At 41.8% G+C, this 19,282-nt stretch overlaps 1 protein-coding gene across 1 annotated transcript in view; it reads left to right on the plus strand.

Annotated features, from left to right (window-relative positions):
• Positions 1-5,938: 5,938 nt before the first annotated feature.
• Positions 5,939-19,282, plus strand: part of LOC126356526 (fatty-acid amide hydrolase 2-A-like) — a 215,681-nt gene continuing 202,337 nt past the window's right edge. The window contains exon 1 of the mRNA XM_050007378.1: positions 5,939-6,135. Coding sequence (XP_049863335.1) covers positions 6,054-6,135 — 82 coding nt within the window. The 5' untranslated portion in view covers positions 5,939-6,053. The remainder of the gene's footprint in view (positions 6,136-19,282) is intronic.

Here is a 19,282-nt window from a genome sequence, read left to right on the forward strand (position 1 = left end):
CTATGGTGCTACTACGACCGTTAGTGACTGTTGAAAATCCAGTAGTAGCGGTGCAGAGAGAGAGAGAGAGAGAGAGAGAGAGAGACAACAGGATACAGAGTTATGTGTGTATTATATCAAATATCTTGCAGATGAATACATTTATGATTTAATCATTCTACAATGTTTGATGTGTCCTAGAGTGCTCATTCACCTTGTTACTTCGACGGACACAACACATTTGACCGTTGAACAAAAGTAATGGTTGAAGTGCAATGGGAACAGTACCAGATCAAAACACCGCCGAAGTTCAGGGTCAATAAAACACTTACTGGTAGACATCCCTAATGTCCGTCTACGTCCACCTGAGTGCCATACCATCTCTTCTAGGAAAGTCCTTCCACTGTGGCTCAGTGAAGTGATGACGTTCTTTTTACTTATCTCAAATATGCTTCGTGTTGGTTCGCATGAGAAGTAGTTTCTCTGCAGCAGGACAACCACAGAAGTCGAGTTCTGTTGCACACCGATAGAACGGTCTGTCGCTAAGCTATGTTATCTGCTCTGCAACAGAGTCCCCTGCAATAGTTCTTGAGGATATGAGACTATTGGCTTTTACAGATCGCTTTATCGATGGGAAGACATATGTGTTCGTTTCTAAGTCCGGACACCGCAACAAATGAACTTAGTGCTTCTCTGATGTGCATTGTTGTTCACGTAATTGAAGACATGAAACTCCGCATGGCCGTCCACATGCATACTCTACAAATCGCTGTGAAGTGTATGGCGGAAAGTAGTAGCATAGTAGCTCGTGTTATGTTTCCTCGTTCCTTTAGCGTATGAAACGCAGGAAGAATGAATACTTAAATGCCACATTGCAGGCAGTAATTAGCGTAATCTTGTCTTCCGGGCCTCCATAGGAGCTGGAGTCTGAAGAATATTTCAAGATTCTTCAATTAACGCCAGTTATAGAAACTGTATCAGTAGACTTTCGCTAGATATATTGCTTCTATCTTCAAGCGGCTGGCAATTTAGTTTTTTAAGCAATTCTATGACTCTCTTCCGGGTGTCAACGACGCTGTGGCTATTCGTGTCGTCTTTCTTTGTATACGTTCAACGTCCCCTACTTGTCCTGTCTGATATTGGTCCCTCACACTCGACCAATATTCTGAGCTGGGACGCCCATGTGCTTTGTAAGCATGTAAACGTCAATGTTTCCAGGTAACGAAATGGAAGATAAATCAGAGAAGGCCGAAATACTGAATCCGGTATTCCGAAGTTGTTTCTACGCGGAAGATCGCAACACGGTCCGTTGTTTGAATCGTCGTACGAACGTCGAAATAGCAGATATTGAGATAACTGATCGCGGTATAAAAAAGCAACTACAATCGCTTAGTAGTGGAAAGGTTTAAGGAGCACACGAGATACTCATAAGATACTACAAAGATTATACGAAAGAACTTGCTTCCCTTCTAGCGGTAATTTATCGTAGATCGCTTGAGCAACGAAGGGTAACTAGCGACTGGATGAAAGTGTAGGTCATTCCAGTTTTTAAGAAGGGCCGTAGGATAGGTGCACACAGTTACAGGCCTATATCGCTGACGTCAGTCTGTTGCAGAATTACGTAGCCTGTCTTATGCTCAAGCATTATGACATTTTTGGAGAATGAAAATCTCCTGTATAAAAATCAACATGGATTTCGCAAAGAGGTCCGGTGAAACAGCCCCGGCGGAGGTTCGATTCCTCCCTCGGGCATGGGTGTGTGTGTTTGTCCTTACGACAATTTAGGTTAAGTAGTGTGTAAGCTTAGGGACTGATGACCTTAGCAGTTAAGTCCCATAAGATTAAAAAAAAAAGACAACAGAGCTCAATCTGTTCCTCCATGAGATACACAGAGCCGTAGACGGCGGTGCTAAGGCTGATGCCGTGTTGCTTGGCTTCAGGAAGGCAGTTGACAACGTCCTGCACTGCCGAAAAATCAACGAGTATTGGATCAGATTTGCGATTCGATTCTAGACATCGCTCTTAACGGAACAAATGTAAAGCCAATTTCCGGAGTACCCCAAGGAAGTGAGTTAGGCTCAGATGGAACTAGCGTCTTCCATGTAAGCAGGAGATCCCGGGTTCGATCCCGGTCGGGGCACACATTTCAGCTGTCCCTATCGAGATATGTCAACAACACCTGTCGACACCGGTGTGTCATACCCACCATACTTGCTCCGGACACTGCGAGAGGGCTGTACAAGCAATGATCACACGCACGGCACAGCGGACCCACCAGGAACCGCGGTGTTGGCCCCGTCGAATGGCGCTAGCTTCGCAGCATTTGTACACCGCTGCCGTCAGTGTCAGCCAGTTTGCCGTGGCATACGGAGCTCCATCGCAGTCTTTAACACTGGTAGCATGCCGCGACAGCGTGGACGTGAACCGTATGTGCAGTTGACGGACTTTGAACGAGGGCGTATAGTGGGCATGCGGGAGGCCGGGTCGACGTAACGCCGAATTAATCAACACGTGGGGCGTGAGGTCTCCACAGTACATCGATGTTGTCGCCAGTGGTCGGCGGAAGGTGCACGTGCCCGTCGACCTGGGACCGGACCGCAGCGACGCACGGATGCACGCCAAGACCGTAGGATCCTACGCAGTGCCGTAGGGGACCGCACCGCCACTTCCCAGCAAATTAGGGACACTGTTGCTCCTGGGGTATCGGCGAGGACCATTCGCAACCGTCTCCACGAAGCTGGGCTACGGTCCCGCACACCGTTAGGCCGTCTTCCGCTCACGCCCCAACATCGTGCAGCCCGCCTCCAGTGGTGTCGCGACAGGCGTGAATGGAGGGACGAATGGAGACGTGTCGTCTTCAGCGATGAGAGTCGCTTCTGCCTTGGTGCCAATGATGGTCGTATGCGTGTTTGGCGCCGTGCAGGTGAGCGCCACAATCAGGACTGCATACGACCGAGGCACACAGGGCCAACACCCGGCATCGTGGTGTGGGGAGCGATCTCCTACACTGGCCGTACACCTCTGGTGATCGTAGAGGGGACACTGATAGTGCACGGTACATCCAAACCGTCATCGAACCCATCGTTCTACCATTCCTAGACCGGCAAGGGAACTTGCTGTTCCAACAGGACAATGCACGTCCGCATGTATCCCGTGCCACCCAACGTGCTCTAGAAGGTGTAAGTCAACTACCCTGGCCAGCAAGATCTCCGGATCTGTTCCCCATTGAGCATGTTTGGAACTGGATGAAGCGTCGTTTCACGCGGTCTGCACGTCCAGCACGAACGCTGGTCCAACTGAGGCGCCAGGTGGAAATGGCATGGCAAGCCGTTCCACAGGACTACATCCAGCATCTCTACGATCGTCTCCATGAGAGAATAGCAGCCTGCATTGCTGCGAAAGGTGGATATACACTGTACTAGTGCCGACGTTGTGCATGCTCTGTTGCCTGTGTCTATGTGCCTGTGGTTCTGTCAGTGTGATCATGTGATGTATCTGACCCCAGGAATGTGTCAATAAAGTTTCCCCTTCCTGGGACAATGAATTCACGGTGTTCTTATTTCAATTTCCAGGAGTGTATATATGACCTTATAGAAAGTGTCGGATACTCTTTACAGCTGTTCGCAGGTGATGCGGTTGTCTCGAACAAATAGCAACGCCAGAAGACAGTAACGATTTGCAGAATGACCTTCAGAGAATTGATGACTGGTGCAGGCTCTGCCAGCTGACCCTGAACTAAGTAATTGTAATGTATTGCGGATATATAGGAAAAGAAGTCCACTGCTGTACAGCTATACTATTGATGACAAACCGTTGGGAACATTATCTGCCGTAAAATATCTATGAGCAACTATCCAGAGGGGTCTTCAGTGGAATAAACATATAAAACAAACAGTCGGAAAATCGGGTTGCAGACTGAGATCAACAGGAAGAGTCTTAAGGAAATGTAACTCATACACGAAGGAAGTGGTTTATAAGGCGCTTGTTCGACCGATTCCTGAGTATTGTTCACCTGTCTGGGACGTGTACCAGGTAGGACTGATAGAAGAGATAGAGAAAAGATCGAAAGAAGAGCACCACGTTTCGTTACAAGTTCGTTTAGTAAACGCGAAGGGTCACAGAGCTGCTCAGCCAACTCCAGTGGCAGACACTGCAAGAGAGGCTTTCTGCATCATAGTATGCTCTACTGTTATAGTTCCGAGAGCGTAAGTTCCTGGAAGAGTCAGCCAATGGACACCTTCCTCCTACGTATATCTCGTGTAAAGTACAGATACTCGGCTTACACGAAAGCTTGCCAGCATTCATTCATCACACGAACGATTCGCGACTGAACAGGAAAACGGGGAATTGAGACTGGTACACGAAGTACGTTCCGCCACACACCGTAAAGTGGATTGCGGAGCGTAAGTGTAGATGTAGAAATGCGACTCTGAGATGAAGTGCATATTTTTTATTTTTATAATTATATATTTTATACTTTTGGTTGGGGTGGCTTTAAATATTGTGGGATAGCATGAGACTTTTAATTAACTTATACCGCGATAACACTTGTACGGACATCGGCTGCCCCGAAGTACGCACGATGTAATATTTTTTAAACAGAGCGCACGACTCACTGCCTTCTAATAAATAATTTGTGTGAGCGCTGCTATCTGGAAAAGAAAATATGCGTATTCTTACGCAAACTGTAATTATTAATATGGGTCTCAGGGGCTACTGGTTATTTCTGTACCAACTTACACAAAGATTAACTGAGATATTGCGTAATATAATGATTTTTGATATTCTTTCTTATTATTTGATTTGCAAGGCAAAACTGGAAAGAATCTCGTGTGCCGTTAGGCGGCCAAAATGAAACATACTGAAGTCACTCAGTATTCTAAATATTAATAAACTAAATCTATTTTGACTCTTTTTAACTTTGAAATTAATGAAATATCAAAATTGAGAAGTCTCTCGCATTTACATTTAATATTATGATATGAAATTTTAATGAAATAGTACAGTCAGCGTAATGGCCGACTAAATCCTGCTAGGGGAGATGAACTGCCTGCACTACGAAGTTCTGTAAAATTTTTGTTAATTATAATTGATGGTTGCGATCATGAGACGTGACAACTAAGTCAATAATACACACTTTCTAATAATAATTTCTATTATATTTTTCAAAATACAGATAAAACTTTAATTATCAGACAGCACTACAATGGCGGCCTACCGCTAGACGAAACAAAAAAGGAGAGCTCGTTCAATCAAAGCATTGTCTCTGTTCTTTAAGGCCTATGTTACACAGAGATTATACCAAAAAAACTGTTTTGTTAATTACTTCGATATTTGTGTTTTGATAATAATAACTTACGTTCTTTACTATTTGTTATACATCGCGCACACGTACACAGTCTTGAAATGATTTATAATTCACACGTCTCATAACAAAAACTTTCTTTCCCTTTCTTCAAAATGTCCATTTATGTGACGTACCGTCACATACACGAAGTACCTTCCGCTCACACCGCAAAGTGGCTTGCGGAGCGTAAGTGTAAATGTAGAAATGGGACTCTAAGATGAAGAGGTTGACATAGAAGATGAATTCGTAGTGGGCGACTTCAGTGCAGCCAGAAGACTAATGACCGAACAAAGAAAGACTACCTCTCGTAGTGCTGCTTTCAATCTCTCGCCCTTAACTCGTTCCAAGAGACATTACGTCTGTAATGTTGACGCACGTAGCAGCGGATGATGTCGCTCAGGGGAAGTTTAGTAGAGCACCCGAATTTTTTTGATCATGTAGGATAAGAACACATCGAGGGGACGAAATATGTTAAAAAAATACGCTAATTATCGAGACAACTCGCGACGAGTCAGTCTTACGACAGGTGCTTCCGTCATTGCGACAACCATCTGCCGAGCTGTGCTGTCCTGAGCTGCGTAACTGCGCCATGAGACGGAAAACAGGAAGACCCAGAGTGTCCCGTCACAGTATTGCCCACTGTGCGTACGACGGGGGACAAGGCCGCAGAAAGCGAGAGGCAGCGCGCTGCCGCAGGGAAGGCCAAGGCCGGAGCGGGCAGCGGCGGATGGCGGGCTGGCGGGCGAGCGCGGCTCGGCAGTCGTCGCTGGCGGACACCGCAGGCCGGAGACGCCCGTACCGTACACGCGGTGAGTTACCTGCCCTCGTACTGCACCTGCCGCTGGCCGTCGTTCAGCGTTGGCCGACTGGGCGGACACGAGCTCCACGGCTCAGTAAAGGTCGAGGAAGGATCTGCTAATCGAATTCCGCTCAGCTAAAAGAGCCGGTATTTCGCCAGACAGGTGCGTCTGGGAACGTAGTTTGTAGCTGGCTGCAAATACGAGCGTAGCAGTGCAGTGTCTATCGCCGAGAAAGGAAATTACTAGAGCATGCATTTACACATATACTATAGTGATACTGGAGATGGAGAACATTGTATAAGTACAGTAACGTATAGCAATGAGTAGCGAAAGGTGCCAGACTAACTTCGTTGAGAAGCTTCAGGCTTTGTTGGAAAGTGAAATATAATGGTTAACAGGATTGGAAATGACAGAACAAGAACTGTAACGCCTAACTTTTTTAGAATAGGAAGTGATCATGTTTTGTCTGTGTCCGTCGGAAATCATACTCCTGATTCCAGAATGAGATTTTCACTCTGCAGCGGAGTGTGCGCTTTTATGAAACTTCGTGGCAGATTAAAACTCAAACTCGGGACCTTTGGCTTCGCGAGTAAGTGCTTTACCAATTGAGCTTGGGTAGCTCAGTTGGTAGAGCACTTGTCCGCGTGGGCAAAGGTCCCGAGTTCGAGTCTCGGTCCGGCACACAGTTTTAATCTGCCAGGAAGTTTCATACTCCTGATTCATCTTCGGTGCAAGAAACTGACGGGAAATTTGTAACAAATGGTACAGAAAGGAAAGGAATTAGACTGTGAAAAAGGGAAGCGACTTCATTACTACTCCTCTCTAATCTATTTCAATCATAAAGTCGTACGAAATACGTTTATTAATTTAATGAGTGTTACGCCAGAAGATCCGTTATTTGCACAGTTTGCTATTTACTTCATAGAAAACTGTACAGATGAGGAAACGCGTCCTTCTCTCCTTGTGGTTTTGGCAGACGTCCTCTGCACTTTGGAGAGCGACAAATGCGTGCCAGAGTTTTCATTTTCGTTTTAACTCTTTGTTAGAATTGCCTCAGAACAAACAGAATCTTACAGCCCGTTAAATAACGTCAGCTCCTGTTCTGTTCCAAAAAGTGACAAGAAAACTAAATAAAGACAATTCTTCATCCTGAATAAACCAGTGTCATCGCAAAATGGTGAAATGGGTAGACTGAACCTACTGAAGTGTGTTTCCTACAAAGTTTAAACATTATAATTAGCTTAAAAGTACCTTCCGAATGCAAGTAATTTCAGTTGGATCTGTTAACCATATAATTTCTTTTCTTTAAACTCTTTTTCGTGCCCTTCTGTCAGTTTAGGTGTTTAAGACAAAAATTTACCTTTTTGTAAACATTGTGGTAAAAATGAAATAATGTTCTTTAGATTAACATTGCTAAAAGAAGGAAGATTAGTGTTTAACGTCGATTCTTGACATTGCTTCACTGCTAGAATACGGCTTACTGATGTGCTGTGGGGAGTGATGAAGAGAAAATCAAAGTTCTGCTGCTAGTTAAATAGTTCGGAGACTGGGGGTATGGACAGTTTTGGATAAGTTGCAGAGTTCATGTTTTGGGGCTGGTAGAAGTTGCGAATTTCATGTAAACAGGTATCACCGCTCTCGATTGTCTGTCTGCGGTACTAGTAGCACGAATGTAAAAAAAATGTGTATTTACACAATAGTTGAGTAAAACATCACGCTTTGTGGCGTATAGTGTCATTTTAAGTTCACTCGGTGTGTGACGATTCTGAATTGCTCTCAGCAACTTACTGCCGTTGACAGGCGGCGAGACACAATACCCATTTCACTTCGTGAACAATTCAAGACACTGAAACGACGTTTTCGGTGAATGATATTACGAAACGGGCCGTTATTTTGTTCTATTTTTGATCCTCTTAACTTTTGCATCAACCAGGATACTGAAGCAAGTACAATTTTTTTAATGGAACGACATGCTTTTCTTCCATAGAATGCGAAAGTACGGTGATAAAGTACTTGTTTTCTTTGAAAAGTTACGCAGAAATATACGAAAAAAGAGCTAAAACTGGGAGACAAGCTAGCCGGATTCGGCTGTTATGGTCTATGCGCGGTCAGGTGGGGCTCTTCGCCAGACATCGTTGTGGAAAGTTTTACGATTGTTTGCTTTTCAGAATGAAAGTTGTTAGCATACACAGGAGTACGCACGCACATTTGAAATACATCTACATCATAATCCGCAAGCTACCTAACGGCGTGTGGTGGAGGGTACTTATGGTACCACTAATTCTTTTCCCACTTCCCTATTCCACTCGCGAATGGAGCTTGAGAAGAATGATTTTCGGGAAGCCTCTGTATTAGCTCTAATATCTCGAATTTTGTCATCGTGGTCATTTTGCGAGTGTATCTCGGATTAAGTAATATGTTGTCCGATTCTTCGTGGAAACGTGCTCTCTCGAAATTTCAGTAGTAAACCTCTCCTCTCTTTTAATGTCTACATGGAATTTTTTGTGCGTCTCTGTAATGCTCTCTCGCCGACTAAACGAACCCGTTACGAAGCGCACCGCTCTTCATTGGATTTCTCTATCTCATCTATCAGCTCTGTCTGATAAGGAGCCCAGATTGATGAAGAGTACCCAAGAATCGGTCGAACAAGCGCCTTATAAACCACTTCTTTCGTTACATTTTCTTGAGATTCTTTTTATGAATCTGTATGGCATCTGTTTTTCCTACTAGATGTTTTATGTGGTCATTCCACTTAAGTTTTCCTACTGATACGCCAGAAGTCTGAATATTGTTCCACTTATGAAAAATAGTAGCTGCCCCTTTATCGTAAGTCGTATAAAGTAGAGGCAAGAGGAATTGTGTTTCATAGCGGTGATCTTATCGTCCAGTTACATACAACGTCGGAGCCTGCCATGAGAGCCCCTTTTGGCGGTGTTTACTCTGCAATAGCCGATTCCAGTTGCCTTGGCGTTCAGTTTAAGTGCCTTTCTGGTATAATTCTGCGAAAAGTATCAACCCCAAAAATTAACAAGCGTTCCGTCAATGTACTTGTCTTTTTTGGAGCTTTTGAATGATATTTTTTTAAAAAAGGATACATACTTGTTTTAGTGTATCGGATACTACCAGAGTTAAGATTTGTTACCAACCAAGAAAATTCCGTGCCCCTTTGTCTACCATGATTTAGCTAAAACTTGCTTCGATATCTTGATCCGTTGCCGAAATAAAATGGGTGTTATATCTTACAGTGTCTTCAGTGCTATTTCATCTGCGTACTGGGGGAGAATAAATGACTGTCTGTATGGATCAGCAGACGACCTAATCTCTTTATTTTATCCTCAACAATTTAAAACAACTAATCTTGCCGAATTATCGCACAAAGTAGACACACTACGTGACAGAATATCCGGGAGCATTTAAAAGTCGGACATATTGCTAGTAAACTTGCTACGAACGACTAGTGTTTTCTATAAGAGGAAGAAGTTGCATCGAAAGAAAGATATTTCAAGTTCTTGTTTATCTGTGAAACCTTCAGAAGCCATTAAACATAACTTTGACGGGCAAGTGTTATGCAGTGAAATGAAAGCGCATATGTTTAGTGAGCAGGAGACCGATGTTCGAATTCCGGCATGGTACAAATTTTTATTTGTCGCTTTAGTCTGCATACATACATCATAAAAATAAAACTGGTATTTGTGTTTGCTAAGTTTTAATATCATTTGAGTTTCTTTTCGATGCCTCGTACAGTCCCATCAAGTGCAGCAGTTATGTATCTACATGATCGGCATTTTGTACGTGTGGATAAGCAACGACTGTAGATAGCACCTCTGTCTTTAAATACACTAAAACCTAAGATGCCATTGAACCACGTGTAGCTTGTCGGTGACTCCACGCCGACTGACAGCATACAGTCTGTGAATTTCTCTGAATGAATACTGCAGCAGTCGACGTACTGTACCACAATGTGTTATGGCTGGCTTGCTGACGGGGGATACAATCTTAACAAGATACTCCCTCCCTCTAAGCGACCACAGACAACCTGTAATGTCTAAATCCCCTGCTTTGGTGCTCCGTTGCAGGCGTTTAAGATCTTTCACATACCTGCCAAACCAGAGTAATTCTAATAATTCGGCCGTTGCACTCTTGTAGGATTGTTACCTCGATAGGAAATACCATGACGTGCAGTCATCAAGAATGCATATGAACATTCACTGGCCACATATCGCGTCCAATCGCGTACGAGAATGGGGCGCCTCGGCATCCTTGAGAATCATATTAATAATTATGTTCCTGAAGCAAATTGCTGTTGTATTTTTATATAATTTAAGTAATGGGGTAGATTATTTTTGCGTGCTGCAGCTTTTACAATACTGGAAATGCCAATATTTTAACAAACCCTGCAGGGTATGAAGTAAGTAATACAGTGTTCAGTATGTATCGAGTATTATTGTTCAGGATGCTGTATATGCTAACTTTATGTGCTACATGGATACACTTTAAATTGAGGTGGAAGCTAGAAAAGGTCGTGGAATAAACAAATATACTGAATGTGGCTGTTCATTAAAATTTATGTATTTCCTAGATTACCATTATACGGCCACACCTTCCTAAATGTTTCAGCGCAGAATGGAAAGAATTAAGACAGTTGTTACAACACTATTTATTGCCGATATTCCATGCCACTGTGACCAGAAGCGCTGTTGATACGTTTTAATATCGAACATCAAATTCAAATTTAGAACTACACTCATCAGTTCTCTGAGATCCGTATGTCGCATTCTAAGGAAAAATGATTCTCTTCAAGAATCCTTTAAACAGTGCATTTTTCTCATTGGTTAATTATTGGTCCCGGTTCTGTTACAGTAGTTCAAGTTATCGTTTGCTTTAAATAATATTTTTAATTTGAACGAAAAAAAATACGGGAAAAACTAACAGACGGGAAAATAGAAGGAACAGAAAAATGCTGTACACTGTTAAAACAGAAACATTCTGTACATTGCTAGACGGAAATTTCCTTTATGTAAACATGTATTTACGCAATGAATGCATTTGCCACCAATTGTGATTATTTTTGTCTTTTCTGTTATGTTACATTTGTATTAATTGGAGCTATAAAACTGCCCATAAAGTGCGGCAATATAACTGTAAAGAAAGAAAAGGATTAACACAAAAGATAGAAGCTATTGAGTCGTATGAGAGAATATTTGTTATAAGGCGTATATCAACTGGGTGGTCTACCTCTTCAGACATTTCTTCCATTGAACATTACGGACTTAAATAAATTGAGAACGGCTCTCTAGAAATATCGGACATAATGCTCCATGGTAAGAACACCACTTTAGCCTATGTGTTTTTCCATTGGTATAATAAAGTAATTCTCTCCTAGCTCGGAAACTATTTCAGCAGTTCGCAGGAACTTCACTGATTTCTAGTACCGTTTATGGATAACATACAACAATCATTGACTAGTGCAAATTTCGTGACTGAAGTTAACGAAAAATAGTTTCGTTCAGAACACAATGATTACGTGCAAATTAAATGGATAAATGGCAAAATAATCTACAAATTTTAAATTTCGCCTTATTCCAAATTATCGATGTACACACAGACAAAATTTCAGGATCTCTAGGGCTATCAAAAGTTTCATGGATTTTGTTGCCTTCCATTTCCTCAGACAGATTGTACACGTACTGAGAAGCTCCTTACAAAAGTATCCTAAGTTAAAACTTTGTTATAGGCCTGTGCATGGCATCTACATATATTAATGTCACTATCATAAATTATTACATCAAGTCTGGTATAAGAGGCACATCGTGGTAACACAGCTCTCGCGGTGGTGTTCGCCATGAGGTTGGACTCCTTTCTTCTAGCGGCTCTCAGATGATTTAGCATCACTTTAACACTCTCAAGCTCGAATATGTTTGTCACGATTCGTACAGCAGATCTTCTGACGATCTGAATGTCTCTTACCGAGCCGATGGTAAAAGGTTCACAAGCAACTGAACGATTGTAGCGATCGTGCGCATACAAACACCTAAGCGCTATTTCCGCAGTCGATTGTCGTAATCAGCTATGTGGCACAGGGCACCTCTTTGCGTGTTAGGCAAGGTAAATCTACCTCACTTTTTTGTCGTTGTTCTCCTATTGGCGTTGCAACTACTCCCTTAATGGCGTCTAGTAATCTTACTTTTATTTGTCCCTCCCAGTACTTTTCCTTCTATCTTCACAGCGTTAGCATTGTTTCTAAAGTTTCCAGTTCTCGAATTTCGCCTTTCATCGTATTCACTATATCTAGTTCTGCTTGGTTCTGCCTCACACTATCTTTTCTTCTGTAGAGGTAAGATCTGGATCATGTTTTCTTATCTTGAGCGATTTATACTGCATTACATATTTGCAGTGAGTGGATTCTGATGTTAAAGATCTCTTCGTAGCAACCAACCTACAAAAATAACTTTGTCGACAGCGGATCAGAAGTGTTGAACACAGTATTCTGTGCTACTACAGATGCATAGTATTACGGATTCTTGTCTCACACATTAGTGAAGCACTGGCCGATATATCGATTTTCGTGTGACGTCCTTATTTTGCAGAAAATATAGGGTTGTTAAACTTTTTTTTTTCAAATGTCTTATGAAGAACAATATTTTTCTTTCGAATATGTATATTAAAACGAGTCGATAGATTGCGCGAATAGATAACGACGATCTTTGGATTATGCTGCGATGACCATAGCAGGATACTTGCTTCCTCCAGCTGTTGCTTTCGCAGCATGTCTAAACTACGTTTCACCGTTTCTTTTCTTCCTTACATTAACAGATGCCTTTGTGCATTAACACGTGCTCCATCACTCTGTGTCTCAATATTATCTCATTCTCTGTTCTACCTAATACACTTTACGTAGTATTTTACCGTCTAGTTTGGTATTCTTCTGCAATCCAACACCCACGACTAATTTTTCCCGATTCTTCCACTCTTACGATACTTGTTTCATACGTACGGTTTCTCATTTATTGAACACGGTTACCTGTCTTTTGCTGAAAATCCCAACTAACGTGCAGGTCAAATATTAATGCCTACCAGACGTCTCGCTCCCTGTTTGATGATGTCAGGGTTTCTCCAGTTATTCTAATATTTTGATGTTAGTATCAGTGTTACTGCTTGCAGATATTATCAATATTGTGACTGTGTTTGAACTTCATTCTTCTCATCTTTCCAACTTCAGTATCCAAGGTTCTCTGTAAGTTCAGAAAAACCTCGTCTACATCCTAGTACTTCTTAAACTTCTCCAACCATTTCTAAGTGAAACGTCAGAATTACTTGTGTGGTTCCTTTACTTTCTTTAAACCTGGAATGATTTTAGAAGAATACGGCTCATTTTCTTCCATTATTCTATACGTTATTATCGGCAGAAATGTGGAAGAGTAGCCTTCAAAGTGACAACCCACAATTTTGCAAATTCTGTAGTTTTTATAGTTCTGTAGTGGTATACTTGGCAGAGAAAAATAAATCTTTACTGTAAATGCATGACCTGTTTCATTGACAGTGGCGCAGTTATGTAGTAAGGTGTACATTGAATACTATGCCTTGCCTGTTTCATGTAGTCTTGTGGAAAGGAGACGAGAAGTTGTTCCATATACTGTATTCGGCAGTTTTTCCCCTCAGTGCCTCAATTCTAGGTGAATTAAGGATCACCTTAGAAGTTCCAATGTCAGTTGAAATTATAATAACTTTCTCTGCGTCTTCAGGAGTATAATAGCGATTACTTGCATGACAGTGAAACGGACGCCTACACTGTTTGATTATCATTGTCGTGGATTTTTAGACAGTGCTCAACTTGAAACTTCCTAGAATGTTGAAACTGTGTGCCAGACCGAGACTCGAACTCGGGACCTTTGCCTTTGGTAGAGCACTTCCCCGCTTAAGGCAAAGGTCCCGAGTTCCAGTCTCTGTCAAGCACGCACCTTTAATCTGCTGGGAAGTTTCATATCATCAAACACTGCGTTGCAGAGTGAAAATTTCATTCTGATTACTCAACTTATTTGACTGGGAACTACATCATCTCTGAACTTTTTAGATTGAAATATGTTCATATTAATCACCAGACAGAACTTTTTTCGATTCGTACGATACAGTCCTAAAGAACGAGACGTAAAACAGCATTTTGTGGAATTGTTGTATGTGCTCGTCTAGTTTGGCTACGCGTTAACGTTACGACGACAGCAGTTACGTCAGAGACAGGTTTGCTGGGGAATACGTTCTCCCCAGCGGTATAACTAGCCTTTAATGAGATTCTTAATGCCTCCGGTATCCACTGAGAACCCAGTAAGACTCTAACGTCTGGACGTACAGTACGATATTGGTTCTCGAGTGCATCTTGATATCTGACGAATACACGTTCTATGATTAAGATATTAATGACCGATTACGAATAAAAAGTAATTCGCTATACTAATACTGATTTATGTATGTTGGAAACATAATCTTCACATACCTGTCAGTTCACTGCTCTTTAAATTCGGAACACAGTATTCGAAAATTTGAGCAGTAATAGGAAATATCATCAGTTGTGAAATACGACTAAGAACTACGTTTCTGAACGCAGGAATGTGTCTACTGTAATGATTATAGGTCAGAAGTGTCTATCGTGTAAGTACTTTTAGAAATCAAAGAGAGGGCTCTAGACGTTCACTTGAGGTGTTAGTGGATTGCCTCGTGTACGAACTGATGATCTTGAAAACCTTCACAGACGTCCACAACGATCATAGAATGGCATTTGCCCGTACTTTTTTTCAACCAACAGGGAAATGAATTCCTTTCCTGCATTGCCACTAATTATGACACCTGGATTTCATACGTCTTGCCGGTCGCGGTGGTCTCGCGGTTCTAGGCGCGCAGTCCGGAACCGTGCGAGTGCTACGGTCGCAGGTTCGAATCCTGCCTCGGGCATGGATGTGTGTGATGTCCTTAGGTTAGTTAGGTTTAAGTAGTTCTAAGTTCTAGGGGACTGATGACCACAGCAGTTGAGTCCCATAGTGCTCAGAGCCATTTGAACCATACGTCAGCGCTTAGACGAAAGGTAAATCCATGCACTGGGATGATTCCGATTCACCTGAAGTGGAAAAAATTAAGGCAAATCCGATTCCAAAAGAATAGCATAGTAACTTTACATTGAAATCAAAGGGATTGTATTATTTCAGACCAATTTAAGAATTTTTTATTATGCTGGATATGCACTCGCGCCAGGTAGCCACGCGGTCTGGCGCGTCTTGCCACGGATCGCGCGGCTCCCCCCGACGGAGGATAGAGTTCTCCCTCGGGCATGGGTTTCTTTGTTTTAGTTATATTAGCTAGTGTGTAAGCCTAAGGACCAATGATCTCAGCAGTTTGGTCGCATAGGAAATTACCACAAATGTTCAGTTTTTCCTGGATATGCACATTATGTTTTAATATGTGATGATACTAAGCAGAACTAACTTATCTCTCTGGCGCTGGCCTCCTCTCTGTTAAGAGAGAGATGAACGTCAAAGGAGCAGTAAATATCTTTTTGATTACATGCACCTCGACTTTTTCTACGCTGGAGGCGTCAAAATAATGAGATATTACATGGTGTTCTTGATTGAGTCTGTAGAATTAAGAACAAACAACACTTCGGAAACATTATTTTACACTTTGTTCTTGGAAATTGACCTTGGGGATGGGTTGAGTGGGATCAGAAATTTTTCTCCTTTACAATGATTCATCTCCACATTCGTGCGTACACATTACGATAAAGAAAATACTAAACCTTGGATGGCAGATTTTTTGTCATCCCCTGTAGTCATAGTTTAGTGCTGAGACACTGTTATATCTATCGACATCTCAAAAACTATCTTGCCTATTAATTTTTTGATGGAAGTGACGAGTTGAAAGCCCTAACAAAAACTGTCTAATATCCCTTGCGACAAACTGTTTTGTTAGACGTTTGAAGAAGCTTGTTTCACGATGTGAAAAATGTTCGGAACTGCAAGAGGATATGCAACGAACATCTTAATCGTTGAGACATCTTTCGGTGAGGAACAGGGCTTGGTTATGTCATGTATTTGTTCAAAACATGGTCAGCTAACAATAAAAATCCTTGCTAGGAATTAGTAAGACGACAGATACCAAATGTATTACAATCTTTATAATAAAGGTAAAATATTTTGAATTTACTAAGAGCTTAATACTGTCTGTCAGACAGAAATTGAATCTGGAAATCTGAACAGGGGCAACGTTCTTATCATAGGATCTGTCTTTAAGAACTTTCTCTATTGAGGTCCATGTGATGGTTTTGACACTCGCTGGAAGATTAAAGAGTATGAAGCCAGAACTGGATCTTGGGTATTAGCATTTGTGGGAAACACACATACAAACTGAGCATTGAGAACTCGCCACACTATCAAACTCAAATCTTCGGTGAGTTTTGATCAGGAGGGAGTTAGTGGCGACTGAAAGCTTTCATTGTGGGCGTGAAGTGAGCTGGGATGGCTAGGTTGATAAGATCAAGTGTTCAGACTTCAGTACCCGTCCGGTATACAGTTTAATTTGTCGACAGATCTCATCACAACACCCACCCATGGCTTGCAGTAATACGTGCCAGTCGACGCCGTTTGCAATGGTAAACAATTTAGAAATAGCTTAAAAATCGTGGGAAGCACGAAGATACGGCGGTAAAATATGTTTAATCGAGCTTAAAGTTAAGATTTTTGACACAATAATGCATACAGGTTGTCAATATCTACATCAAAAATATCGTACTGCTCGTAAAAAGACGAACTAATTTAGTCCACCTTCAACGAAATGCAAAAAGTCTGCATCGGATACTCTGCTCTACATAGTAATCGAGTTGTATCATTTTGTGGGCTAGTGGGATTGATACAGTTGACCCATGTCTTCGTCAATCAACACAACAGTGTAAACTGTCTGAGTAGAAGAATGAAGGACGATTGGGTCATCATTAGAGACGGAACAACTCCGGTACTTTCATTCATTTGCATCGAGTTGTTAATACGTTATGTTACTTTTATCTCATCGTTAAGTTCTGCAAAGCAGTGTAGATTCTCGAGAAAAGTTGTGGAAGTACTTGTGAAGAAGGGCAAAAGACGAAGGAAGTAATTTGTATAAATGAGGGGAAAATTACAAAAACAACTATAACTCAGGAACGCACAGCCATTGGCTTCACAGTTATACATCCACATCTTCACACATGCTCTGCAAACCACAGTGAAGCGAATGGCAGAGAATACTTAGCATGATACTACATGTTCAGATTTCTTCTCCTTGCAATCGCGTATGGAGAGCGGGAGCAATGACTGCTTAAATGGCGCCGTGCGCTCTGTAATTAGTCTGACCTTGTCTTCATAGTTCGCAGATGAGCGACGCGTAGGGAGCTAAAGAATACCTCTAGATTGTTCGCTTAATACTGGCTCTCGAAACTGTGTATATAGCCTTTCGTAAAATATATTGCGTCTTTTCAAGCCTCTGCCAGTGCAGATTTTCCAACATTTCCGCGAATTTCTTCCATGAGTGAAACAAACCGGCGACCATTCGTGCAGCCCTTCTTTGTGTACTTCAATATTCCGTGATAGTCCCATTTGGTAGGTGTTCCACGAACTTGAGTAATACTCTAAGACGAACACACAAGTGGCTTGTAGACTGGCTCCATTTTCCAAGTATCCTCTCAATGAACCGAAATCTGCCACCTCTATTACCCAAGACTGATAATGAGCCTATGTGATCATTCCATTTCATTTCTTTGCAAATTATTACAACCAGGTATGTGTATGAGCTGACTGATTCCAACTATCACTCAGTGAAGCTGTCATAGGAGACGAATTATGTGCACTTTGTGAAGTGCACAGTTTTACATTTCTGAACTTTTAAAACTAGATCTGCCTGTATACTCGTGCAGTTTTTTCCAGATAGTATTTCATCCATACATAATATAAAAATGTATGTTCCATATCTCCTACTAAACCACGGGACCGATTTCAACTTTACTCGGTACACATCTCACTCACTATCTGGAAGGAAACGCTATGGGATTAAGAACCACCTACATATCAAAGGGGTGGGGGCGAAAAGGCAGTGTAGCCCCATGACGCGTGAATAGACATGCTTTTGTCATCCATTATTTGACAATGAGAGCACGTAGTAACTTGCAACGAACTTTACACATAATTTCAAACCTTTACGAAAATTTCTGTTGCTGGCAACCCCCACAGAATTATGAAAGAAAAAAGTTTGACGCTTACTACATTTTCGCTGTTCATGTAGTATAACTATCGCATGAAGCCTGACGCTTTAATTTGTTACTGATTTTGTACTAATTACATTCTCACCACATTTAGCAGACAGCATCCACATATATCGCTGAATATACTTACCAAAATATACACTATATGACACTTAGTTCAGGAGGTGTTGTTTTTGTGATCTTCAGTCCGAAGCTGTGTTGGTGCAGCTATCCATGCTAATCTGTCCTGGGCGAGCCTCTTCAGCTCCGAGTAACTACTGCAACCTACATCTTTCTGCATCTGCTTACTGTATTCATCTCTTGGTCTCCCTCTAAGATTTTTTACCTCCGACACTTCCCTCCAGTACTAATGGGGATAACTTGATGTCTCAGCACGTTTTCTATCAACCGATCAAGTTGTGGCACAAAAATTTTGCATCCCCAGTTCTGTTCAGTTATTCCTCATTATTTACGTGATCGACTCATCTAATCTTTAGAATTCTTCTGTAACATCGCGTGACGAAAATTTCTATTCTCTTTTTATTTAAAATGTTTATCGTCCATGTTTCCCTTCCATACTCCAGACAAATACCTTCAAAAAAGACTTCCTAACACTTATATCTATATTCGATGTTAACAAATTTCTCTTCTTCAGAAATGCTTTTCTTGCCATAGCCAGTCTACATTGTATATACTCTCTACGTTGTTCATCATCAGTTACTTTGCTGCCCAGATAGCAAAACTCATCTACTACTCTAAGTGTCTCGTTTCCGAATCTGATTCCCTTAGCACCACCTGATGTAATTCGACTACGTTCCATTATCCTTTTCGCTTTTGTTAACGTACATCTTACATCTCCTTTCAAGATACTGTCCTTTTCTTTCAACTGCTCTTCCAAACCCTTTG

This window comes from Schistocerca gregaria, chromosome 1 (assembly GCF_023897955.1).
Source record: "Schistocerca gregaria isolate iqSchGreg1 chromosome 1, iqSchGreg1.2, whole genome shotgun sequence".
In the NCBI taxonomy this organism is placed as follows: Eukaryota; Metazoa; Arthropoda; class Insecta; order Orthoptera; family Acrididae; genus Schistocerca; species Schistocerca gregaria.